This window comes from Mesoplodon densirostris, chromosome 2 (assembly GCF_025265405.1).
Source record: "Mesoplodon densirostris isolate mMesDen1 chromosome 2, mMesDen1 primary haplotype, whole genome shotgun sequence".
Classification (NCBI taxonomy): Eukaryota; Metazoa; Chordata; class Mammalia; order Artiodactyla; family Ziphiidae; genus Mesoplodon; species Mesoplodon densirostris.
In genome coordinates this window covers 16,851,586-16,876,985 of record NC_082662.1, presented here as the reverse complement: position 1 = coordinate 16,876,985, position 25,400 = coordinate 16,851,586, and the positions used below count along the sequence as shown (strand labels likewise).

The 25,400-nt window shown below is 50.5% G+C and overlaps 1 protein-coding gene across 2 annotated transcripts in view; it reads left to right on the top strand.

Moving 5' to 3' along the window:
• KIF17 (kinesin family member 17) overlaps nucleotides 1-25,151 on the top strand; it is a 48,299-nt gene extending 23,148 nt beyond the window's left edge. The window contains exons 7-15 of one of the 2 annotated variants that reach the window (XM_060080479.1): nucleotides 3,458-3,605; nucleotides 5,148-5,701; nucleotides 6,633-6,713; nucleotides 8,006-8,211; nucleotides 10,505-10,736; nucleotides 20,588-20,846; nucleotides 21,964-22,031; nucleotides 23,888-24,005; nucleotides 24,973-25,151. In XM_060080479.1, coding sequence (XP_059936462.1) covers nucleotides 3,458-3,605; nucleotides 5,148-5,701; nucleotides 6,633-6,713; nucleotides 8,006-8,211; nucleotides 10,505-10,736; nucleotides 20,588-20,846; nucleotides 21,964-22,031; nucleotides 23,888-24,005; nucleotides 24,973-25,151 — 1,845 coding nt within the window. Of the gene's footprint in view, nucleotides 1-3,457; nucleotides 3,606-5,147; nucleotides 5,702-6,632; nucleotides 6,714-8,005; nucleotides 8,212-10,504; nucleotides 10,737-20,587; nucleotides 20,847-21,960; nucleotides 22,032-23,887; nucleotides 24,006-24,972 lie in introns of both variants that reach the window. The other variant, XM_060080469.1, reaches the window with a different exon arrangement.
• The last annotated feature ends 249 nt before the right edge of the window (nucleotides 25,152-25,400 follow it).

The following is a 25,400-nucleotide window of genomic DNA, read 5'->3' as shown; positions in this document are numbered from 1 at the left end:
TGTGTTTTGGAATCTCGTAGGGACAGGTGGACGTTGGTCACAAAGCAGTACGGGGAAGGGGGGCGTGGGGCATGGGGCCTGGCCTGGGGCTGGGATGGAAGCCTCCTCCCTGAGGAAGCCAGGTTGGGCGGGTGGGCATCCTGGCTGTGTGATATGCAGGGCGCTGTCGCCCCCTAGTGGTCATAAGGGAGAAGAATGCTGTTCTGGGCCGGCTGCTGGAGTAGCCAGTGATTGGAGGGTCCTTCTGCTCTGGGGATGGGGGTCACCTGCCTCCTCCTCAAGGGCAGCCTAGTGGACGCTGTGTCAGACCGCTGTCCCCTGGGGCTGCCACCACCAAGTCTATTTTATGTCCCTGGAGTTTCTTCTGTGAGCCACACTCAGAGGAAGAGTTGAGGGGGTCTGTCCTCCCATTTGTTCTTGCACTTAAGACTCTCTCTGTGCCTAGACTGTGCTTTCCTTTCCATTCCTGAACCAGTCAGGATGCTGAGGATGAGGGAGGTGGCCCCCATGTGTAACAGACAGGGTGCCGGGCCAGGAGTCGGCTCAGCCATGGGCTGCAGCTTTGACTCCGTGGGCTTCCGTCTCTAGCTGTACCAGGGGATTTGGACTAGAAGATTCCTAGGGCTCATCCAGCTTTTACATTCTGTGAGTCCAGTTCTTACAGGCTCTGTGCCCGGGCAGGTTGTTTAAGCTCTCCAAGCCTGTTTCCTCACCTCTAGAGTGGGTATAAGGCGGCTTTCCTGCTGCTGGAAGAGGCTGGGCTGTGTAACAGGTGCCAGCCGGGGCTCGGAGGTCTGGGTTTGCGCTCTAGCCCCCCTACCCCATTCAGTCATCAACAAGCATTTTCTGGGCACCTACTAGGCGCTGGGCGCTGGAGCCAGAGGCGCAGGTGGGCCCAAGGCAGAGTTTTATTGTTTTTAATATTAGAAGTAGCATGGGAATTCCCTGGTGGTCCAGTGGTTAGGATTCCACTGCCAGGGCCTGGGTTGGATCCCTGGTTGGGGAACTAAGATCTCGCAAGCTACATGGTGTGGCAAAAAAAAAAAGGAAGTAGTAGAGCATGTTTTGTGGATTGTGGGGAATGATCTAGTGCTGAGGGAGAAGTCCGAGATATAGGAGGGAGGGGGACTGAAAGAGCAGAGTCCTCCTGTGAGGGGTTCGGCTTTGGATGGTTTGTCCTCCATCACAAGAGGACACAGAGCTTTCGGGCAGAGGGAAGGTGAGGGAGTTCACCTCTGCCCGCTTCAGGGCTCTCTGTGGAGGACCAGCCAGGAAATGGGGGGAGCGGAGGGTTTCGGAGAGAGGGAAGGTGGAAGGACTAGGAAAGGGTGGGACACCACTTAGAGGTCCTTCTGAGATTCGGGGTCACACATTTACAGGTGAGAAAGGAAGCCGGCGCTGCCGTGTGTGCGAGTGCGCAGGTCCGTGTGTGCAGGCCCACGTGTGCATCTCCAGCCAGGTCTTGTGGGCGTGTAGGAGCCACTGGGCCTAGGCTTGGGTTTAACTGGGGTCAGGGCTGTGCTGGAGAGAGTAGGGGAGGGTGCTGAAGTGAGGGAGTCAGGGGTGCTTGCTGAGGGATGGATGTAGTGCTGGGCCCTGGGATCCCAGCTGGATGAGGAGGAAGGCGAGGGTGGGGGCAGGGGCAGGAGAAAGCAGACGGGGCGTGGGCTACAGGTCTCCATGAGGCCATCAGAGAGCTGCGTGGTTCTGGGCAAGTCTGGACCCTCCCTGGGTCTCAGTAACGTTGCAGGTATTGCCCTGAGGCTCAATGCATCTCAACTGTGCTGCATAAACCGTTACATTTAAAAAATATATTTATTTATTTGGCTGCGCCGGGTCTTAGCTGCGGCACGCAGGATCTTCGTTGCCACATGTGGGATCTTTAGTTGCAGCACGTGGGCTCTTTAGTTGAGGCCTGAAGGATCTAGTTCCCTAACCAGGGATCGAATCCAGGCCCCCTGCATTGGGAGCGCAGAGTCTTAACCACCGGACTAGCAGGGAAGTCCCAGAAAACGTTAAATTCTAATGGTGGTCTGTCTCCTCTTCCACCCCGAGAGCCCAGGTCTTGCCGTCTGTGCTGTTGCTGTCTGTGCTGTTGTAGGAGTCTGTGCTGGTTCTGTACTTCTGGGGGATCTGGAGGGGTGGGTGTGTGCAGGGACTCTCCCATCTTTAACCCCGTCCCACCCCTCTGGCTTACTGCCGCTGCAGGCCCCTCTGTCAGGAGCAGCTCCAGAAGACAGCAGGTCACAGACGAACATTAGTTCCTAAAGGCCCAGCCCTCCCTGTGGGGGACGCATATCAGACACCTGAATAGCCTGCCTAGCAGTTCTGCTTCATGCACTTGCTGATTCAGCAGCGATTGCCCCGAGTCCCTCCTCTCTGCTCAGCGGCACCGAGGCTGCAAGGAAGCTGGACGGTTAATCTTTAGTCAAACAAATGCAGAGAATGATGGAACTTATGATCCAGGCTAAGAAGAAATAAGCGAAGTGACAGAGAGCGGTGGTGGCGATCTTCTGAGAGGGTAACCAGGGGAGGCCTCTCTGAGAGGTTGTTACCAAGCCGAGGCCTGAAGGGACGAGCTTGCCAGGCAGTGAGGGCAAAGGCCCTGAGGCTGGCGGGGTGGGGGGCCTGGGGGGGAGTGGGCGTGTCTAGGAGTGGAAAGCACCTGGCGTGCCCAAGAGTGGCAAAGGTGGGGTGGGCTGTCCAGATCACTGGGGGCTGGAGGTCAAGTGGAGGAGGTTAGATTTTTATCCTCCAACGTGGGAAGCCATTGAAACACGATCTATGGATGCGTAGCTGCCTTGTGGAGAAAGGTTTGGAGCAAGAGTGGAGGTGGGGAACCAGGTCCGGAAGAGAGCTGGTGCTGATGGCAAAGATGGAGAGAGAAGCAGATGCATTGAAAATACAGCTCGTCTTTGACGGCTTGAGGACTATTTTGGTTAAAACATATTTGTTGATGCAGAGAGGTGTTCATGATCTATTGCTCTGTGGAAAAAATAGATTACAGACAGATATGCATATTATTAGCCCGTTAAAAATATAGAGAGTGGGCTTCCCTGGTGGCGCAGTGGTTGAGAGTCCGCCTGCCGATGCAGGGGACACGGGTTCGTGCCCCGGTCTGGGAAGATCCCACATGCCGCGGAGCGGCTGGGCCCGTGAGCCATGGCCGCTGAGCCTGCGCGTCCGGAGCCTGTGCTCCGCAACGGGAGAGGGCACAACAGTGAGAGACCCGCGTACTGCAAAAAGAAAAAAAAAAAAAAAAGTGTATAGAGGAAAGTGCAGAAGGGTCTTCACCAGCCAGGAATCATCCTAGTGTTGAGGAGGTAGTTTTAATTTTGTTCTTTTGGCTTATTTGTGTTTCCTGGATTGTTTGAATGACACAAGAGGATTACTGAAAGCTGCGTTTGGAAGTGGGGGTAAAATGCTGCCCCTCTTGCTATCCCCCCACCTCTGCCAGGAGTACGAAGAGCGCCTGGCCCGGCTGAGGGCCGACTATGAGGCAGAGCAGCAGTCCAGGGCCCGGCTGGAGGAGGACATCACCGCCCTGCGCAGCTCGTACGACGTGAAGCTGTCCACGCTGGAGGAGAACCTGCGCAAGGAGACAGGTGGGCCCCGCCCCCCCAGCCGTCGGGAGGGAGGCCAGCCTGCTCTCCTCCTCACCCCACTGACTGGCATTATAGAGCACTTTCCATGCACCAGGCTCAGTTCTATTTAGTCCTCACAACAGCCCAGCAAGGCAGGCACCACAGTCACCCTCACTTTGTAGATGAGGAAACTGAGGCCCAGAGAGGGTAAGTAACTTGCCCATGGCCACACAGCTGGTAAAGCGGAACCAGGACTTGAACCCAGCAGTCTGATTCCAGAGCCAGTATTCTTACCCACAGCACTGCCTCGTGATGCCTTGGCCACAGGCTGGATCGCCACCCAAGGTTGACTTAGAGCTATAACATATCACCCATGTTTTATGGGTAAGTCCTTTCCCCCAGTTTCTACATTTTCTACAGTCTCTTTTCACATTTGAGGCCATTTGTTACCAAAGCAACCACATCCCCAAATAAGCATTTAATCATCAGCAAGAACTTTTACCTTCCTGGAAATTTTTATCTTCTATTTGACATTCTAGAACGTTCCATCCCACCAGTATCTTTCAGACACCTGTGCTGCCAGGCAGCCCAAGACTTCCTAATACTCAAATACTATACTCAGTCACTATAACATCCACCTCGTAATGATGACGATATGTTCATATCATTGGTACCGTTTATTGGGCATTGCGTGTGCCAGGTACTGGGTAGGTAGGTGCTTCTCCCGAACTCCCTCAGTGAGTTGGGACTCACCGCATCCTCACATTGCAGGTGTGCAGACTCAGGCTTGGAGAGGTTCAGGCCATGAGCCAGGGAGTGGATGTCTCTTTCAGCAAAGGGGACATCAGGACCCTCTCAGGGGAGCCCAGGACACAGTGACAAAGAAGAGGCTGGGATGTAAAGGAGCTGGTCTACTGCCCATGAGCTGGGAGCAGGAGGCCTGTGCGATCATCTCCCATCCCAGATGGCAGGGAGATGCCGCTCTTGGTGTAGACCTGGAAGAAGAGGGAAGGGCAGATTCTAGCACTTTCTGTCCTTGGAAGAGTTCCCTCCAGTCCACTTTGAATATCAGGCCTCCAAGGGATTTTATTTGGTCTCGCTAATATCCGTCTACAGCATTCATTATATCCCATGGCTCTAGCTTATCCTGTGGACAAGGGCCCTGAGACCCTGGCGAGGCCCCTGAGGGTCTTGGGAGTGGAATCTGCTGATTGGGAGCTCTCTGCCTTGGAGACAATAATACCTGCAGGGAAGTCAGTTTATGTATTAAGAGCAGACCCAAGGCAGAGTGGTAAGAGCCCAGCACTTGATGGCTGGCTGGGGAGGTCAGAGAATGGAAAGATCATGGAGCTGGTCAGGTAAGGCTTCCTGGAAGAGGTAGGAGGAGACAGGGCTCGAGTTCTGATGCGCAGACGGGCAGAGATGGGAAGCCAGTATTTAGGGGCCTGGGAGGCTCTGACTCTTAAGCTGGTCTCTTGGAGATGGTGAGCTTGGGGCCAGCTTCCAGGGAAGGGTCCTGCCTGTCCACCCTATAAAAAGCTAAAGGAAGGTCTCTATTTGCAGAGGCTGTCCTGAAGGCAGAAGTCCTCTACAAGGCCGAGGTCACGTCCAGGGCTGAGTTCGCCAGCAGTTCTGAGTACTCACCTACTTTCCAGTACAAGATGGCCGTGAAACCCGAGGTCTACTCCATGCCTGACACCCTGCCCAGTGAGGGTGTCTTCAAGACTGAGGTTTCTTCCAGGTCTGAGAAACTGCCCAAGGTGGAGGCCTCCAAGTCGGAGGTTGCTCTTGGGTTTGATGAGTCTTCCACGCTCAAAGAAAATTTCATCTCCACGGCTTTCCCTGGGCCCAGGGAGCCCTCCAGCCTGGAGGTCCCTGTGCCTGAGGTGGAGGCCCCGAGTGGACACTTCCTAGATGAGGATGTCAGCCGGGAGCCCACGGAGCCCCTGTGGGAGGAGGAGCCCTTCCTCCAGGGAGAAGAGCCCCACCTGAAGGCCCTGGAGCTACTTCCGGGCCTGCATGACCCATTTGCCGTGGAAGCCAAGCTGGCCAGACTTTCCTCCACGGTGGCCAGGCTGGACGTGCCCCAGGCGGACGTACCCAAGGTCACCACACAGGTAGCTGATGTCATGCAGGATGCCATGGGGGCAGAGCTCAGCTGGGGCACAGAGGTCATTGGGCATGTGCAGACGTCTAACCTCTGCCGCTCCAGCACCGCCGGCACCATCTCTGCGGGGGCTCTGGCGTGGCAACAGCTCAGCTGTTCAGGGGTCTGGGAAAGAGAGGCTCTGTCTAATGCTCTGTAAATCAGTAGGAAGGTTGGGATTGAGATCCCAGGCGATGCCAGCTGGGCACCTGTTTTGCTGACGGAGGGACATCTGTGCAGGGAGTTTGCTGGTTGCCGTGGTTACACTGAGCTCCAGGCCTGAAGGAGCTGGAGGTGGCCTTGGTCAACCCTCATGCTCTTGTCGGGGAGGGGGTTCTGTGAGAATCCAGCTACCTTTCAGGGGCTACCCAGGAATCCTGAGATGCTGCTCTTCCTCCATCCTGCCCCTTTGTCCAGTGCCTTCTCCCTCTTCAACCCTCTGTTTTTATGTTTAAAAATATTTTTTTCTCTCTTCTCTCCTTTGTCCTTCCCTTCCCTTCCCTCCCTGTGTGTGTGTGATTGTGTGGTTATAAAGACCACAGGCCTTTGAATCAGACCTGGGCTCAGATCCCAGATCTACCACTCACTCAGTTGTGTGACCTTGTCCAGTCACGTTTCTGGGCCTCAGTTTCCTCATCTGTAAAATGGGGATGCTGACACGTGCTTCACGTGAGGTCATGCAGGTAACACTCCTGCAACATAGCAGTGTCTCTCCTCTCTCCCCCATTTCCTCTCTCCCCTGTTCTCCCCCCTCATCTAGTCTCCCCTCCTTCCCTCAGGAAGAGGTGGTGGGGTTGGTGAGCAGGTGGGGAGCTGAAGGGGGAGGTCAGGGCAGGACAGGGCAGGAAAGGATGATTCTGGCCCAACCTCTCCTCTTCCCCCTGCCCCCGTTCTCCTGCAAGCACCCCTCCCGGACAGATCTGCTGGAGCCTGGTGACCTCAGGTCTGAAGCTGAGGTGGCCGACGACCACCTGCCCAGGACTGTGAGTACTGATGGGCGGGGGCAGTTCCAGGGGCCTGATTCTTCCCGGATGCTTCTGCTTGTCTCCTCCCTCTCTGGCCTCAGTTTCCTCACTCGTAAAACTGGAACAACAGGGGCTTCCCCGGTGGTCCAGTGGTTAAGACTCTGCGCTCCCAATGCAGGGGACTCGGGTTCGATCCCTGGTCGGGGAACTAGATCCAGCATGCCGCAACGAAGGTCCTGCACACGGCAGTGACGATCCCATGGGCCGCAACTAAGACCCAGTGCAGCCAAATAAATAAATAAAGAAAGAACAAAAACAAACCCAAAAAAAACCAGGGACAACAACCCCAGCCCTCCCCCAGCTTATCCCCATCTCAAAGCAGCGTGCAAATCAGAGGAGCCATCACCTCTCTTTTTGTCGATTTGTCAATAAGAGGCCACTGATCCACAGCGATTTTCAAACTGTCCTCAGCCATGGAGCCCTTGTCTAAAGCATAGAGGCCCAGCATGTGCAGTGGGCGAGGGCCGCAGAGCAGGGGCTGGGGGCCCCGGAGGCACCGTCAGGGAACCCCCGCGGGGGTGGGGGACCCGTTTTGAGCTCTGCTGCTCTCAGACCCCACCCTTGTTTTCTCTTCTGCTTCAGAGAACACAACCGGCCAAGGGCACTGGGAGGAAGGCTTTAAATCCGCCCACGTTTGTGGAGAGAGAAAGCGATCTGCCGGCTTCTGGACCTGATCTCCGGGTAGGAGCCGGTGCTGCAGGTTCTTAGGAGATGGGAGACAGGGAGGTTGGGACACCCCGGCCGGCAGGTGACATTGAGATGGGACCAAAGCAGGAGGTAGGTGCTGGGGGGATCACCAAGCAGGGGTCAGCAAGTGTCAGAGTCCTGGGGTTGGAAAGATCTTGACTTTCTCAGTGACAGAAAAGGAGGTCAGAGGAGTGGCAGGATGGATGGGGTTGGGGGGAGAAGGCAGGGAGCGGGCATGGAGGGTGTGGCAGCCCATGGAAGGAACTGGATTTTACTGCAAATGTGATGGGAAGCTGTGAAGGATCAATTTATATTTTAAGAAAATCCCGCTGGCTGCCCTGTGTAGCCTGGATGGTGAGGGGTTGGAGAGGGAGCTGGGGGACCGTTTTGGGGGGGTGTTGGTGAAAATGGTGCAGTTTTGTAGAACTGGGTGTGCCCGAGCCAGAAGTGATCCGTCCCAGACTGCCAGGGGCCGGGCTGCCCCCGTCTGGGATTGAGGCCACTGTGAGCTAGTGTCCAGGTGTTGGCCTCCCGCCTCCACCTGGGTTTCTCTTTGTGCTCAGGAGGTTGACCTGGGCCCGGGAGTGACCAAGGAGGTGGTGTTGGCAGCAGAGCCCAGTGTGGGAGCCGAGGGTGAAGCCCAGGTGGCCTTGGAGGCTCAGCCTCAGTCTCTGCTGGCCATGACAACTGCGAGAAGGGACAGTATGGAGGTGGCAGTGCTGACCGATGACCTACTGCCCACTGTGGACCAGCAGCGGGTGCTTGCCCGGTAAGCACCTGAGCCCGGGGGGGGGGGGACCCCATGTGGGGCGGGAGGGAGCTATGCCCTGCGCGCAGGGGTGGAAGTGCCCATAGATTCTTCCTGAGCCCCACCCAGGTCTTCTCCTGATGTGGCTGATCCTCTCCAGGAGCAGCGGGATAGGGATGGTGCTCGGGTCAGTCAGGTGGCAGGGCTCTGCTCACGAAGCAGCACAGGACCACCAGATCCCCGCCTGGTTTTTGAGGGGCCAGGCCTGCAGGCTTCAGGAGCTCAGGTCAGGCGATGCAGGCTTTCCCCAGGTCCCAGCCAAGCCTCCAGTTCCTCCCTGATGGAAGATGTGCTCCCCCTAGGGACAAGCCACCCCAAACACACCCTGGGGCGCCTGCGGGGCCGGGCTTTCCTCACTTGCTCTGCAGCTTTGTGCAAGTCGCTTAACATCTCTGAGCCTTGGTTCTCACCTCTGTAGATGAGATTACTGTCAGGCTCACCTCCATGACAGAGTCAGCCCCACGGCCAGGGGTTCAGCCCCCTCCGGGCCCCACAGTCCACGGTTCAAACATTAACTGAGCAACTACTATGTGCTGGGCACCAGGATGCAAGCATAGATGGGATGTCGCCTTGGCCTTCAAGGGGCTCTCAGTCCAGGGGCAGGCAGGTACACGAGGCCCGGGGAGGCAGGTTCTGGAGCAGTTAGAACCAGGTTCGGTGTAGTCACTGCCTGGGTTCCCGTCCGCCTCCACCGCTTCCCAGCTCTGCCACCTAGGCTGAGGTTAACCTCTCTGTGCCACAGCTTCTCATCTATACAGTGGGTGATAGTGAGAATCTCGAGAAGCTTGTTGTGAGGGTCAAATGAGACGACGCCTACAGAGGCGGGAGCTTGGTGTCGCGCACACAGAAAACACATGGCACATGTGGCGTTTTTCACGGTGTGGTCTGGAGTGTGGCCGGGGAGGGCTTCTCAGAAGAGGGGACACCTGAACAAGGTTTGCACGAGGATGCCTCAGGGGTGGCATTTGAGGTACAGGGCACACCTAAGGTGGCACAAAGGTGCAGGGGGTGGAAACAGTCTGGGTGTTTGGAGAAGCAGCCGCCCTGAGTTGAAGCTGGAGTGAGTTAGGGGTGGTGGGGGCAGAGGGAGGTGAGACAGGGAGGCCCTATGTGCCCCCGGGGCTTGGCCTTCATCCTGATGGGGACCCTACAAGGGCTTAAGCAGAGCAGTGACTTGGATGTGACTCCCCTGTATCCTGGCTGCCGTTGAGCCGAGCACTGAGCCTGAAGCGGGTCTGGGCCCGGCTGCTCAGTTTGCGTGGTTCTGTTCTTTCCCTTGAGCATGATCTCCTATCCTGTTATGAATCCTGGGAACGTCTTCAGTTACACTCCCCTTATGTCCCTTTGGAAAGACGCAGAGTCTAAAATACTTCTGTGGTGCTTTATTAGAGAGTAGGGAGTTCTGCATGAGCCTTTGTAGTTATTTCAAATTTGTACTTTTTTTTTTTTTTAAAGAAGATGTTGGGGGTAGGAGTTTATTAATTAATTTATTTATTTTGCTGTGTTGGGTCTTCGTTTCTGTGCGAGGGCTTTCTCTAGTTGTGGCGAGCGGGGGCCACTCTTCATCGCGGTGCGCGGGCCTCTCACTATCGCGGCCTCTCTTGTTGCGGAGCACAGGCTCCAGACACGCAGGCTCAGTAGTTGTGGCTCACGGGCCCAGTTGCTCCGTGGCATGTGGGATCTTCCCAGACCAGGGCTCGAACCCGTGTCCCCTGCATTAGCAGACAGATTCTCAACCACTGCGCCACCAGGGAAGCCCCCTCAAATTCGTACTTTTAAAGGCAAAACTCTAAACATTTTTTTAGCATTTTAGATACAGATATTTAAAAAAACGAACTGTTCTTAATGTTCCCTGATTAAACATTTTGTACTGACTGTATGGAACATTCTCCACAACCCAGGGGTATTCTGATCCCTGAGGTTGCCTGGGAGCACGGCCGCGAGCCTGCCCTGTGGTGGCACCATCAGTCCCAGGAGGCGGGAGGCGGGTGGAGCAGCTCTGGCTCCAGAGGGAGACTCTCGCCCTTCTCGTGGGGCAGAACCAGCTGGGTGGCTGAGCACACAGGCTTGGAGTCAGGGAGACCTGGCAGGAATGCTGGGTCTGATTCCGAGCCAGCAGCTTCACCTCTCTGGGCCTCAGTTTACGTGTCTGTGAAGTGGGGTTGTTGGAAGGAGTCGATGAGATCAGGCTGGACATCCAGTGCTCAGTGGTCGGCAGACTTTGTCACGTTTGCTTTCTCCTCCACGAGGGCAGCTTGCAGCTGTTGGAGCAGCAGGTGGTCGGTGGGGAGCAGGCCAAGAACAAGGACCTGAAGGAGAAGCACAGGCGGCGGAAGAGGTATGCAGACGAGCGCAAGAAGCAGTTGGTGGCGGCCCTGCAGAACTCAGACGAGGACAGCGGGGACTGGGTGCTGCTCAACGTCTACGACTCCATCCAGGAGGAAGTGAGGGCCAAGAGCAAGCTGCTGGAGAAGATGCAGAGGAAGGTGAGGCCCTGGGCTCAGTCCGCGCCCCCGCTGGCCCCACCCCCACATGCAGGCAACGCTGGGCGGGGCCTTCACACCTGGTCTTAACACCTGCGTGTATGTATTCCAGTACCTGCTGTATGACACACCCTATTCTGGAAGCCGTCACGGTGACAGGTGCGTCTCTGCACTCTTGGAGCTCGCGTTCCAGGGGAAGTGTGTGTGTGTAAGAAACAACGCAGCAGAGAAAGAAGCAAGAGACTCTAGGGAGGGGTAGCCCGATGAAGAGAATGGTGGGGGGCAGGAGGTAGGGGCGGCTTTATTTTTTACTTGTTTTAAAGCACCAATGCCCAAATCACAAATGCACAACTGAATTCATTTCCACAAAGTGAGTGCCCTGTGCAACCAGCACCCAGACGGAGGCACCGAGCATTAGCAGAACCCCAGAAGTTCCTGGGGCCACCGTAGATGGGGGGGACAGGGCCATTCTTGTGGAGGTGGTGACTTCTCAGGTGGGACCTGATGGAAGAGCGGTCTGGGCCGAGAGACTGTCCAGTGCCCGGAATGAGGTCCGAGGTTCGGGGAACAGAAAGGCAGTTACCTGGCTGAGCTTGGGGAGTGGGGACTAGAGGAGAATGAGGCTCTGCCATCTGTGAACAGACACATATGTCCTTCAGTCCATCCTCCGGGTGGCCTGGGCCTCGTAATGTCCTCCTTGGCCACCTGCTCCCCGCTCCGCACCCCCACTCAACACAGGCAACCAAGGGATCTTGCCAAAGCATAAAGCTGATACTTTTTCCTCTTTAAACGTCTTTAGTTTTACATTTTTTCTTGGCTGTTTTCATGCCTTTTCTTAATACCCCTTATGTCCTTAACTGAATTTGGTCTTTCTTGTACTTTGGTCCACATATCTTAAGTTTTTAAAAAATTCTTTCCTCGTTTTGTGTTAATGTCCCACTTGACATCTTCTTCATTTTTATCCATTTCAAGATTTTGGATTTCTGACTTGCAAATTTCACATCTGTGAGTGCTTCTTTAAGGAAACTTTATTCACATTGGGGTGTTGAGTTATATTTTTAATCTGTTTGGTTCCGTGTGCTTGTGCTTTGGGGGGAATTTTCTTCTGCTGAAATGCTTTGATTTCCATTTTCTGTATCTTATAGTAGCTTTGATTAGATACATCTGCTCTCTTCTGTTGATTTCATAATGTCTTGTTTTTCTGCAGCCTCAGTGACAATTGAATGCAGAGGTTGTTGGAGGTTGGAGGGAACAAAAAGTACCCACCAAACTGAGACACCTTGGGAAAGAAAAACGAGGCAGGCAGCTCCATATAATCAGTGGATCAGTTGATTATAGGGTAAGGTAGTCACAGGGTGGGACTGGGCAGGTGGCAATTCGGAAGCATTCGCAGCCGCGCTCCGCAGCACCGAGGGGGCGTTGGGACAATTCTGTATTTACCTAGCGTGTGGGGGTAGGTACTTGAAAACAGGAGGAGCACTTTTAAGTCAAGATTTATGAATGGGTAACTAGTCTTGTGGGCAGTGGGAATACGTCAGGAAAGGTCTTCCTCATTGTTTGGAGACTACCAGAGCATAGAGGCTACCTGGACTTCATCATAGTTAAACAGTATCTATTAACTACAAAGCCCTGCACAGAAGAGATTTACTACCCTGTACAGCCCTAGGTAGGGTCTGTGAAAGGACAGGAGGAACTGAATGGGCCCAGGATGGCATCAGTTATGCTAACAGCCATACAGAGGTAAAGGTTCGGGGTGCCTTGCTAGGCTTTCCTATTTGATAGCACACTCTTCTGGCCATGCGGAAGCGCAGCTTTACATACAGCTTTTCATTAGTGTCCTATGGCTGCTGTAGCAAATTACCACACATTTAGTTGCCTGAAACAACACAAATATATTATTTCACAGTTCTGTAGGTCAGATTCCAGGTACAGCGTGGCTTGGTTTCTCTGCTTAGAATTCCACAAGGCTGAACTGAAGGTATGGCGGGACTGCATTTCTTTCTGGAGGTCCTAGGGGAGAATCCATTTGCAGGTTGCTGACAGAATTTATTCCTATGTGGCTGTAGGATTGAGGTTCCCATCTCCTTGCTGGCTGTCAGCCATGGTCATTCTCAGTTTCTGGAGGCAGCCGGCATTTCCTGGCGCCTGTCCCCCTTCAAAGGCAGCCTGGATGATAGAGTCCCTCTCCTGCTTCCAGTTCCTTTTTTTTTTAATGGATTTTTTAAAAATAAATTTATTTATTTTATTTATTTATTTGTGGCTGCATTGGGTCTTCATTGATGCACGTGGGCTTTCTCTAGCTGCAGCGAGCAGGGGCTGCTCTTCGTTGCGGTGCGTGGGCTTCTCATTGCAGTGGCTTCTCTTGTAGAGCACGGGCTCTAGGCGCACGAGTTCAGTAGTTGTGGCGCACGGGCTTAGTTGCTCCGCGGAGTGTGGGATCTTCCTGGACCAGGGCTTGAACCCATGTCCCCTGCATTGGCAGGCGGATTCTTGACCACTGCACCACCAGGGAATCCTGCTTCCAATCTCTTTGACTCTCCTCCTGCCTTACTTCTGTGAAGCCTCCCTTCCAATGCACCTCTTCTGCCCATCTCTCTGCCCCCCTCTCCCACGTGGCACACTTGATTACCTTGGACCCACTTGATAATACGGGATAATCTCCCTATTTTAAAGTCAATTGATTAATAACATTAATTCCATTTGCAAAGGCCTTTTTGCCATTTAAGATAACATACTCATAGGCATAACGCCAGGGGACGAAAATCGTAGGGGCAAAAATCTTGCCTTCCAAAGCAGTTTATTTATTTATTTATTTATTTATTTATTTATTTATTTATTTATTTTGGTGAGAGGGGCCATTGCTTCTTTTGTAATTTTCTCTTGTTTCTGCAGGACTTTTAATTTCCACCTCAAGGGGCATCTCCCACTTCTAAGTGCTCTCTAAATGACCTCCAGAGCAGTGCCTTAGAGAGACTAATAGTTTGAGTCCTGCACACATTTCAGTCTCTCCTATCAATTTCCCAATGTCAGATCTGTTTTCAGTGTTTTCCCACCGTCAGAGTGGGGCTTTCTCTTTGGGGAGTGATTTAACTGCCTTCTGTCACCTTGTCCTTCCACTCTATGCTTTCCTGGGTGCCCTCCACTTATCCCCCTGTGGGGTGGGCTAGGAGCTGTCTGCTGAATTTATTGGTAATTTGAAGCTTCTAGTGTTCTCTGTCTCCCGATCAGTGCCTGGGCTCAGGATGGTTTTATTTTTTCTCCTCATTGTTCTGTATGTTTTTCTGAGGTTCTCTCTGGGGAGATTCAGATTTAGGTATCTGTGTATATATTTTTAAAATATAGGCAAACGTGTGTGTGTGTGTGTGTGTGTGTGTGTGTGTGTGTGTGTGTGTGTGTACACCCGTCCCTCTCCCCATACATATCCTCCTTCTTCTTGGATAAAAGTAGGTACAATACACACTTCCCCCACCTAGCTTTTTTTTTTCACATAATGATATATTCTGACGATCACTCCATAGCAATATCTAGAAATATTCCTCATTCCTTTTTACTGCTACATGGTACTCCACCGTGAGGCTGTATCATTGTTTACTCAAAAGTCATGATGGACATTTCCAGTCTTTTGCTACAATAAGGAGTGCTCTAGTGAATAGTCTGTGCATACTACTTTTATATTTTTGGTAGATTCCTTTGGAATCAACTCCTCTAACTGGGACCGCTGGGACAAAGAGTAAATACATGTGTGATTTTGCTAGATATTGCCAACTTCCCTCCATGGGGGCTGTGTCCTTTTGTGCTTCCACTAGCGCACATGCGTGTGTTTTCTCACAGCCTCACCAACAGATTATACTGAAAATTTTTTGGATTTTTGACATTCTGATAGATAAGAAGTAGTACCTCAGTGTAGTTTTCTTTTTTTAATTATTTTATTTTATTTTATTTATTTACTTATTTATTTGCAGTACGCGGGCCTCTCGCTGTTGTGGCCTCTCCCGTTGCGGAGCACAGGCTCCGGACGCGCAGGCTCAGTGGCCATGGCTCGTGGGCCCAGCCGCTTGGCGGCATGTGGGATCTTCCCGGACCGGGGAACGAACCCGTGTCCCCTGCATCGGCAGGCGGACTCTCAACCACTGCGCCACCAGGGAAGCCCAGTTTTCTTTTTTTTTTTTAAAAAATGGAGTCCTCACATTATTCCCCCCAGATTTATTTATTTATTTACTTATTGGCCACGCTGCTCAGCACTCAGGATCTTAGTTCCCTGACCAGGGATGGAACCCATGCCCCGTGCAGTGGAAGCACGGAGTCTTAACCACTGGACTGCCAAGAAAGTCCATAGTTTCCTTTTTTACATTAAGAAAAATTGAGATATAATTGACATATAACATTATATTGGTTTCAGTATAGAACATAATGATTGGGTATTTGTACATATTGTGAAATGATCGCCACAATAAGTCTAGTTAACATGCATCACCTCACACAGTTACAAATTCTTTTTCTTGTGATGAGAACCTTTAAGATCAACTCTCTTAGCAACTTTCAAATATGCAACACAGTGTTATTAACCGTAGTCTCCATGCTGTGTGTTACATTCCCAAGACATTTATTTTATGATTCAGTGCAGTTTTAATCTGCATTTTTTATACTGTGAGCAAGGTTGAGCATTTTTTCATATGTTTTAGGGATGTTTGCAGGTTTTATTCTCGGAACTGTGTTCACAAGATGGTGGTTCTTTTTCTTCTCTACTTGTAGGAGCTCTTTATATAAGAAGTATTATAATTTATATTAGAGATATTAACTGTTGGTCTGTGATATAAGTTGGAAATATTTTTTCTTCTAGTTTGTTATTGTCACTTTTTACTATGCTTTATGGTATTTTTCCATAAAATTTTTTTTGGTCAAGTTGAGCAACTTTTAAATTATTGCGTATAGATTTTGAGTCATAGTTGGAAATCTTCACTTGTGTTTTCTTCTAGAACTTGTATGGAGTTTTTTGTTTTTTGTTTTTACATTTAAATCTCTGATCCACTTGGAATTTATTGTGGTGCACATGTGAGGAGCTGATTCAATATTATCTTTTGCACCATTTTTTGAAAAGTCCATTTATTCTCCGCTGACTTCAGTGCTGTTCTTTTGTATGCTAAGTTTCTGTATGTACTTAGATGTATTTCTGGATTTTCTGTTCATTTCTCTTGCTCTGTCTATTCATGTACCAGTGTCAGCTACTTTGTTTAAAATTCAGAGGCTTTATAATCTGTTTTATAATCTCATAATCCTCTCTTAGTGATTTTCTTTTCCAGGTTTTACCTGGCTATTCTTTCTTGTTTGCTTCCCCCCAGCAAATGAACTTTATAAACAATTGGGTTAGCTCAAAAGAAAAAGAAAAAAGCGGGTGGAATTTTGGGGAGAATTATGTTATATTTATAAGTTAGCTTGGGAGTACTGACAGTTTTATGAAGTTGAGTTATCCTGTTCAGGAACATCCATGGCATATCTTTCTATTAGTTCAAATCAATTTTTATGTCACTCAGGAGAATTTTATAGATTTCCTCATATAGGTTTTAGACATATCTTGTTAATTTTACACTTAGGTATTTTATTTTATTTGCTTTCCTCTATGGGGTATCCTTCTCCATTATAACTTTAAAAAAATAAACTTATTTATTTATTTTTGGCTGCGTTGGGTCTTCGTTGCTGCGCGTGGGCTTTCTCTAGTTGCAGAGAGTGGGGGCTACTCTTTGTTGCAGTGTACGGGCTTCTCATTGCGGTGGCTTCTCTTGTTGCAGAGCACGGACTCTAGGCACGCGGGCTTCTGTAGTTGTGTCTCGCAGGCTCTAGAGTACAGGCTCAGTAGTTGTGGTGCATGGGCTTAGTTGCTCCGCAGCATGTGGGATCTTCCTGGACCAGGGCTTGAACCCGTGTCCCCTGCATTGGCAGGTGGATTCTTAACCACTGCACCACCAGGGAAGCCCAGGAAAAACTTTTACAAAAGAAGTACAAAACTTATATTCCAAAAACTATAAAACATTGTTGAGAGAAATTAAGAATACCTAAATAGAAACTTCCCTGGCGGTCCAGTGGTTAAGACTCTGCACCTCCACTGCAAGGGGCATGGGTTCGATCCCTGGTCAGGGAACTAAGATACCCTGTATGCTGCGCAGCGTGACCAAAAAAAAAAAAAAAAGAGAGAGAGAAAAGGATATCTAAATAAATGGAAAGATATACCATGTTCATAGATTGGAAGACTTAATTTTGACAAGATGGCAATACTTCTCAAATTGATCTGCAGATTTCAATGCAATCACTCTCAAAGAACCAGCTGGCTTCTTTGAAGAAATTGACAAGCTGATCTTAAAGTTCATATGGAAATTCAAGGGACTCAGAATAGCCAAAATAATCTTGAAAAGAACAGAGTTGGAGGACTCATACATCCTGATTCAAAATTTACTACAAATTTACAGTAATCAAGGCTGAGTGGTACTGGTGTAAAGACAGACATATAGAATCAGTGGAATGGAACTGGGGGTCTAGAAATAAACCCTCACATTTACAGTTAGTTGATTTTCAACAAGGGTGCCAAGATGATTGAATGGAGAAAGGATAGTCTTTTCAACAAATGATGCTGGGACAACTAGATACCCACATGCCAAAGAAAGATGCTGAACTCCAACCTCATGTAGTATACAAAAATTAACTCAAAATGAGTCAAAAACCTAAATAGAAGAGCTAAAACTATAAAACTCTTAGAAGAACATGCAGGTTTAAATCTTTATTACCTTTAATTAGGTAATGCTTTCTTAGGTATGATACCAAAAGCACAAACAACAAAGGAATAAAAGATAAATTGGACTTAATCAAAATTAAACTTTTGTAGGAATTCCCTGGTGGTCCAGTGATTAGGACCCCACACTTTCACTGCTGAGGGCCCAGGTTCAATCCCTGGTCAGGGAGCTAAGATCCCACAAGCTGCAGGGTGCAGCCAAAACACAACAAAGTAAAACAAAAAAAGAACCAGCAGGTATTTAAAAAAAATTAAACTTTTGTGCTTCAAGGAACACTATCAAAAAAGAGAAAAGACATCTCACAGAATGAAAGAAAATATTTTCAAATCATATAGTATGATAAGATGCTTGCATCTAGAAAATATTTTAAAAACTTACAACTCAAGAATAAAAAGACCACCCAATTTTAAAATGGGCAAAGGATCTGAACAGACATTTCTCCAAAGAAGATATACAAATGGCCAATAAACACATGAAAAGATGTTCAACATCATTAGCCATTAGGGAAATGCAACTCAAAACCACAGTGAGATACCATCTCACACCTACTGGGATGATTGTAGTAAAAACGACATACAATAACAAATGTTGGTGAGGATGTGGAGAAATTGGAGGCCTCATATACTGCTTGTGGGTATGTGGAGCCCCCATATACTGCTTTGAAAAATAGTCTGGACGTTCCTCAATTGCTTAAACATAGTGTTACCATATGACCCAGCAGTTACACTCAAGAACAACAAAAATATATCCACACAAAAAATTGTACACTGATGTTCATAGTTGCATTATTTATTATAGCTGCAAATGAAAACAATCATGAATGAAAAAATAATATGATATATCCACACAATGGAATATTATTTGGCAGGAAAAAGAATGAAGTACTGACATGTTCTACAACATGGGTGAACCTTGAAAGCTCTATGTTCATTGAAAGAAGCCAGCTACAAAAGACCACATGTTGTATGATTACATTTATATGAAATGTCCAGAATAAGCATATCTATAGAGACAGAAAGTAGACAGGTGGTGATGATTGTACAACTCTGAATATGCTAAAAGCCACTGAATTGTATACTTTATTTTTTATTTTATTTTATTTTTTGGCTGTGCTGCACAGCTTGTGGGATTTTAGTTTCCTGCTAAAGGATTGAACCCAGGCCCTTGGCAGTGAGAGCGTGGAGTCCTAACCACTGGACCACCAAGGAATTCCTAAATTGTACACTTTAAATGGGTGAATTGTATGATGTGAACTATATCTCAATAAAGCTGTTATAAAAATCATTGTGAATGATTACAAATGTACAAAAATATATTAAGATTGTTACCATGAATGCCATGTATCTATTATCTAGCTACATTCATGGAGCATAATTAATTTAATTGAAGGCCCTGTGTACCCACCCCTCCCTGATGGCTCCCCGCCCACCTGTGTCCTACCAGGCATCCTGTGTTCTCAGTTGGTTACATGTGACTATCATTCCCATGAATTTATTTTAAAATTCTTTAAAAAATTTATTTTATTTTATTTATTTATTTTTGTCTGCATTGGGTCTTCGTTGCTGTGCATGGGCTTTCTCTAGTTGCGGTGCACAGGCTTCTCATTGCGGTGGCTTCTCTTGTTGCGGAGCATGGGCTCTAGGCGTGTGAGCTTCAGTAGTTGTGGTACACAGGCTCGGTAGTTGTGGTGCACAGGCTTAGTTGCTCTGTGGCACGTGGGATCTTCCCGGACCAGGGCTCAAACCCATGTGCCCTGCGTTGGCAGGCGGATTCTTAACCACTGCACCACCAGGAAAGCCCTCCCATGAACTTAAAACAGTCTTTTATTTATTTATTTATGGTTGCCTTGGGTCTTCGTTGCTGTGCACAGGCTTTCTCTAGTTACGGTGAGCAGGGACTACTCTTTTTTTTTTTTTTTTTTTTTTTTTTCTTTTTTGCGGTATGCGGGCCTCTCACTGCTGTGGCCTCTCCCGTTGCGGAGCACAGGCTCCGGACGCGCAGGCCCAGCGGCCATGGCTCACGGGCCCAGCCGCTCCGCGGCACATGGGATCCTCCCAGACCGGGGCACGAACCCGCATCCCCTGCATCGGCAGGCGGACTCTCAACCACTGCGCCACCAGGGAGGCCCAGGGACTACTCTTCGTTGCAGTACGCAGGCTTCTCATGGCGGTGGCTTCTCTTGTTGTGGAGCACGGGCTCTAGGCGTGCGGACTTCAGTAGTTGTGGCTCACGGCCTATAGAGCGCAGGCTCAGCAGTTGTGGCCACGGGCTTAGTTGCTCCGTGGCATGTGGGATCCTCCCGGACCAGAGCTCGAACCCGTGTCCCGTGCATTAGCAGGCGGACTCCCAACCACTGCGCCACCAGGGAAGCCCTAAAACAGTCTTCTTTACTAATCAAACTGTCCCTGCTCTTTGAGGAAACAGATTGCGCCAAGGTGTCTTGGGGTTCAGGGAGGGCCTGGTTGGAGTTGGGAGTCCCCATGCTTAGGAGGCTATGGAGGGCCAGTCTGGCAGACCTGGGCAGGAGATCAAAAAAATCTGGAACCCATGGTTAAATCAAAGTGGGTCTGATTCTTAAGTCTGGTGTTTGTCACATCATAACAGGATTGTGGCAGTGGGAGAGCAAGGACTGTTGAGTCTGAGAATTTATGCCTATTGCTTCTTTTAGAAAAAAGCATTTGTACAGTTCTCTGAGATCTTGTAGGACCGTGGTGACTACAGTGTTATGTGTGGAGCCTTCTAAAAGGCTCCTGAATAAAATGTATGAGTGTGGGATAGAGACTGAGGGCTGGCAGTGGGGGTTGATGATCAGCCTCTCTTCCTGCATTCTGCAGGGCTGTGGACCCTGTAGGTGCTCATTTAAACACTGAGTGGAGAGGTGGGAGGGAAGGTCAATGAATCAATGGAAGGATGACAGGACCGACGGTGGAGATCAGAATGGACGGGTGAGCGGATCAGTGAGCAGAGGATGAGTGGCTGGCCGGAGGGGCAGGGAGCGGATGCAGAGGTCAGATGGATGGTGAAATGTGTCGATGTCTTTCCTGCTCACTGCTTGTCATCCTTTGTTTTTAGCTTCGAGCAGCAGAGGTGGAGATCAAAGATCTGCAGTCAGAGTTCGAGCTAGAGAAGATCGATTACTTGGCCACCATCCGTCGGCAGGAACGTGACTTTAAGCTCTTCCAGCAGCTCTTGGAGCTGGTGCAGCCCCTGATTCGCCGGGACTGTAACTATAGCAACCTGGAGAAGATAAGGCGCGAGTCCTGCTGGGATGAGGATAATGGCTTCTGGAAGATCCCCCAGCCCATCATCATAAAAACCAGCCTCCCAGTAGGTCAGGAACTGTGCTGCGCTGCCCCCCCCCGGCAGTTGTCCCCGCCCTTCTCCACAGTTTGCCCTCCTGCAGGCTGACAGGTGGCCATGCACCTCTCCCTGCTGGCTGTGGGTACAGCAGACATGTGACTCTGGGTACCCAAAATGTTGGGGACCTAAGAGTCAGACAGATGTGGGTTGGAATTCTGGCTCCACCATTCTGTGTGTGACCTTTTGGGGACTCAGTGCCCTCCTCTGTGAAATGGGGATTCATAACAGCACTTTCCTTAAAGATTGCTGGGTGGCTTAAAATGTGTTAGTGCATGTAAAACCCTTAGAGCCATGCCTGGCGCACCTTAAATGTGTGGTACATTTTCTTATCATGATCATCATTGTCATTATTTCATCCTACAATAACCCTGTGAAGGACAAAGATTTTTTACACCTGTTTTACATATGAGGAATCTCAGAGAATGTAAGTGATTTATCCAAAATCACAGTCATAGCGGTGAGTTGTAGGCCAGGGACAGAAACTAGCTGTTCAAGTTTCAGGCCTGGTTCACCTTCTGCTTTTGCCACTGACCTCCTGTGTGACCTTATCTTGGTCACTGTCCCTCTCTGGGCTTTGGTCCCCTGATCTTCACAAAGAAGGGGTTGGAAAAGATGATCTTGAAGGCTTCCCCACCTCCGCTGAGTCAGAGTAGGGTCAGACTTGCGGTGGATCCTCCTCAGCCACGTGCTGGCTCTGCCCGTTCAGGGAGCAGCAGGCTCCTACATCCCACGGGGCCCTCACCGGTCCTCACCTGGTCAGAGGGTATCCATCCAGGTCCTACATCTCTGACGATCACAGACGGCACTGGCACCATCCCTACTGAAACTCCAGCCACCCCATTTCCCACAGTCTGCAGGCAGAGTGGCCTTTCTCCCTGCGCCCACCTGCTCTCTAGCCTGGAGGCAGTGGAGTGGCTTCTATGGTCTGAGCCCTCCTGTTGTCTGTTTCCCAAAGCCATCCCCTTGCTTGGCCTGGGAGGTGTCCTCCCCTGGCTCCAAGCCTGAGCCAGGCCTGAGCGCCCAGCCCCCTGTCCCTCTGGCCCTCATTCCAGGCAGCAGTGACCTCAGCTTCTGTTTTCTCATAGCAGTTTCAACAGGGCTACAGAACAGATCAGCCCGCAAAACCTCCACAGTGGACAACGGTGAACCAGGCACGGTAAGGTCTCTGGGAGAGCGAGGGGAGAGCTGGCACCGGGCAGGCTTGGCCCCCAAGGTGCAGTGGGTCAGCGCTGCTGTAGAAACTGGACTCTGTTTCTGTCCACCTCATGATTAAAGTGGGGGGCTGAGCCAGGACCCTTTCTGTGTAATTCTTTGCACCCAGACCCTCCACCCCCTCTGGCCCTCATTCAAAAGCCCTTTGTGTGCATAAAGACCAGAGGAAAAGCAGGGTTCAAGGCAGCCCACCCTGCTGGTGAAGGACAGAAAGCTTCAGCTTCAATCCCAGTGGCCAAGGAGTTCATTCTGGTTCCCTTAGTCCCAGCTGGTACCCTTGGACTGAAAGCATCCTCAGAGTTTCCATAAACAGTCACTGGGATTCTAAAGTCACTTTATTTCATATCTCCCTTGTTTTGTATTACAACAAATATATATCCTTAAAGCAGAGGTCAGCAAACTTTTCTCTAAAGGACCAAACAGTAAATATTTTAGGGTCTGGGGGCCATATGGTCTCTGACACAACTACTCAGCTCTGCCATGATAGCACAAAACCAGCCATATGCAATATGTAAACAAATGAGCACAGCTGCTTTCCAATGAAACTTTACAAGAACAGTCTGTGGGCCAGATTTGGCCCATAGGCTGTAATTTGCTGATCCCTGCCTTAAACCATTACAGATATTTTGGAAAACTTACACAGAAAATACGTTTGCAGTCATGATAAGGCCACTCATAGGTTAATGAATTCCAGCTAAGCATCTCCTCTTGAGCAACTCAGGCTGGTTAAAGCTCTGATCGGCTGCTTTTGATGCCTTAACTTTGTAAAGAAAAAAAAAAGTGTTAAGTTGTTCCGGAAACAAACATTCTTAACCTGGGACCACAAATGGGTTAGATTAGAATGCTTTTAGTTCCAGTAAGCAAACTAGGGAATTTATTGGTTCATGTTAAGTGCACCAGTTTCAGGCATGGCTGGATCAAGGGGCTCAACCAGTCCTGGTTCTGTGTGTTTCTTGACCTTTTGGCTCTGCTTCACTTGGAATCCTAGGTTTGGACTCAGGCAGGCTTTCTCCATGTGGCAGGAAAGATGGCTGCTAGCAATTGGTGATCCAATAGGAAGAGAGACCTGGTCTTTTAGAGCATCCTTAAACCAATGCTTGTGGCAAGATTCTGATTGGCTCTGCCTGGGTCATGGGCCTACTCTTGGACCAATGACTATATCCAGAAGATGTAGTTCTGTGATTGGCCCAGTCTGGATCACATGTCCAGCTGTGTAGCAAGGGGATGGGCAGGTGGGAGTGGTGATATTAGGGTGCTATGAATGATCACCCCACCAGGACCATGTCAAGTGGGAGAAGGGTAGTTCCCTGAAGGAAGAGATTCAGGCTGAAGAAAAGAAATCCACTATAGCAGTGAAAAATACTAGTCCTTGGCGATAAAAATGTTGGGACTCCAGTTCTCATGATCAGAAGTAAGCTTGTGAGCTGAGTACTGTATCACCTGTTCTATGAATATATTGTGATGGGTTTAGGGTGTGCAGTATCATCCTTGCCCCGATGGACCTTGTTTTGAGCTTTGCAGGAGGAATGAGGCCCTTCCCGTCCCAAGGAAGATGGGGGTGGAAGGTGGGGAGGAGCGTGTGTAGGCTTGGCTGGTGACTGTGACCCTTTTGCCCTGAGCTGCCTAGATCCCACTGCAAGTGTCTGGGGTCTGAAGTGTAGGGTACACCAACGTGGGCCGTGAGGTTCAGGGCAGCCCTGCCACCCAGGCTGGCAGAGCCTGCTGAAGCCGGGGTAAGGGGCCAGGTAAGAACTGCACAAACAAGGGGTCTTAACCTGTGAGGATTTGGAATCTCAGCAGGAAGAAGACCGCTACAGGCTGATGCTCAGTCGGAGTGACAGCGAAAACATTGCCAGTAACTACTTCCGGCCTAAGCGGGCCAGCCAGATCCTCGGCACGGGTCCCATGAAGAGCCTCGGTGAGTACCCTGCCCGCCTCCTGTCCTCCAGGCCCTCCTTGAGAGGATTTCGAGTCACACAGGCCTGAGTCAGAAACCCCTTTTCCTCTCTCAGCCTCAGTTTCCTCAGCTGTAAACTGAGGGGTGTATGCCTTCTCCTCAGGATGAGGTGAGATGAGGTGGGAAGTGCTCAGTACACAGCCTCCCCTCTCCTCCCCTGCTCCATTTCCCGGTGGGGAGGTGCTGGGTTGGATCCTCTGTCTCCCCGACACGCAGAAGGTCCTCAGCACACAGCTTGGGCCCCAGCCTGGTTGTCTGGGACTTGGTCAGTTGCTCACCAGCTTCCTCAGATGCCAGTATGGTGACTTTCTCCCACTGAGCCAAGTGGGGGCAAACAGGACCACAAAAGCAAAACACACTTTTACAAGCAAGAATCGAAAATCACTTTGTTCCTCTGCTTTTAAAACTAAAATCAAAGACCACGGGGCTTCCAATAAAATACCAATAAAAAGCAAATCTCATTTCTACACAGAGGTTATTTGAGAGACAGAATGGGTGGAGTTGAGGAAGAAGGAGGGAAAAGCTGGACAGGAAAGGAACTGACATCAGTCGAGTAGTTGGCATCATGCCCATGTTGCAGATGAGGAAACTGAGGCTCAGAGAGAAGTGGCTCCGTAAGGTTATACTTCCAGGAAGTGGTGGAGCAGGGATGTGAACCAGGCTTGTGTGGCTTGACAGTCCAGGCTGCCTCAGCCTGAGGCTTTAAAACTCCATGCTCCCAGCCCAGACCCTTTGGATGCAGACCCTTAGTGCTGGGTCCAAGGCCTCAACCAGAGCAGCTTCTCAGAGCTTGGGGTCCCAGCTGCGGGACCAGGGCCTCTGGCTGGGTGGGGGGTGGACCAGACTTTGCACGCCGCACGCATGGAGTCTTTTCTCTCCATCCTCTGCGCTCCTGGCTGACCAGTGCTTCTGCCCTGCTTCTCCACAGCACGTCACAGCTCGCCACCAGGCCTCAGCTCCCCACTTGGCAACAGCTCTGCCATCCCACCCACCCAGGCCCCTGAAATGCTCCAGCCTCGGCCCTTCCGCCTTAAGTCCCTTGACATCCCCTTCACCAAGGCCAGGCGTAAGAAAAGCAGAAGCAGCTTTGGTGGTGAGCCTCTGTGAACACATTGCCTGCTGCTGCCCTGCCTTCGGGTTCTGTGAGACTGCCAGGCCCCTCCGGGGCAGACCCAGCTAGGTCTCCTCCCACCTGCCCCCCACAGTACTGGGGGTGCCCGAGGGGGCCCTGGCCCTGGGAAAGCACAGTCCCCTCCCTGCTACCCAGAGAGTCCACTCTACCCAGGGCATGAGCTCCTCGGAGGCTGGACCATCCTTGGAGAGACCTGCTCCGGCTCTTCACGCCACGTCAGTGTT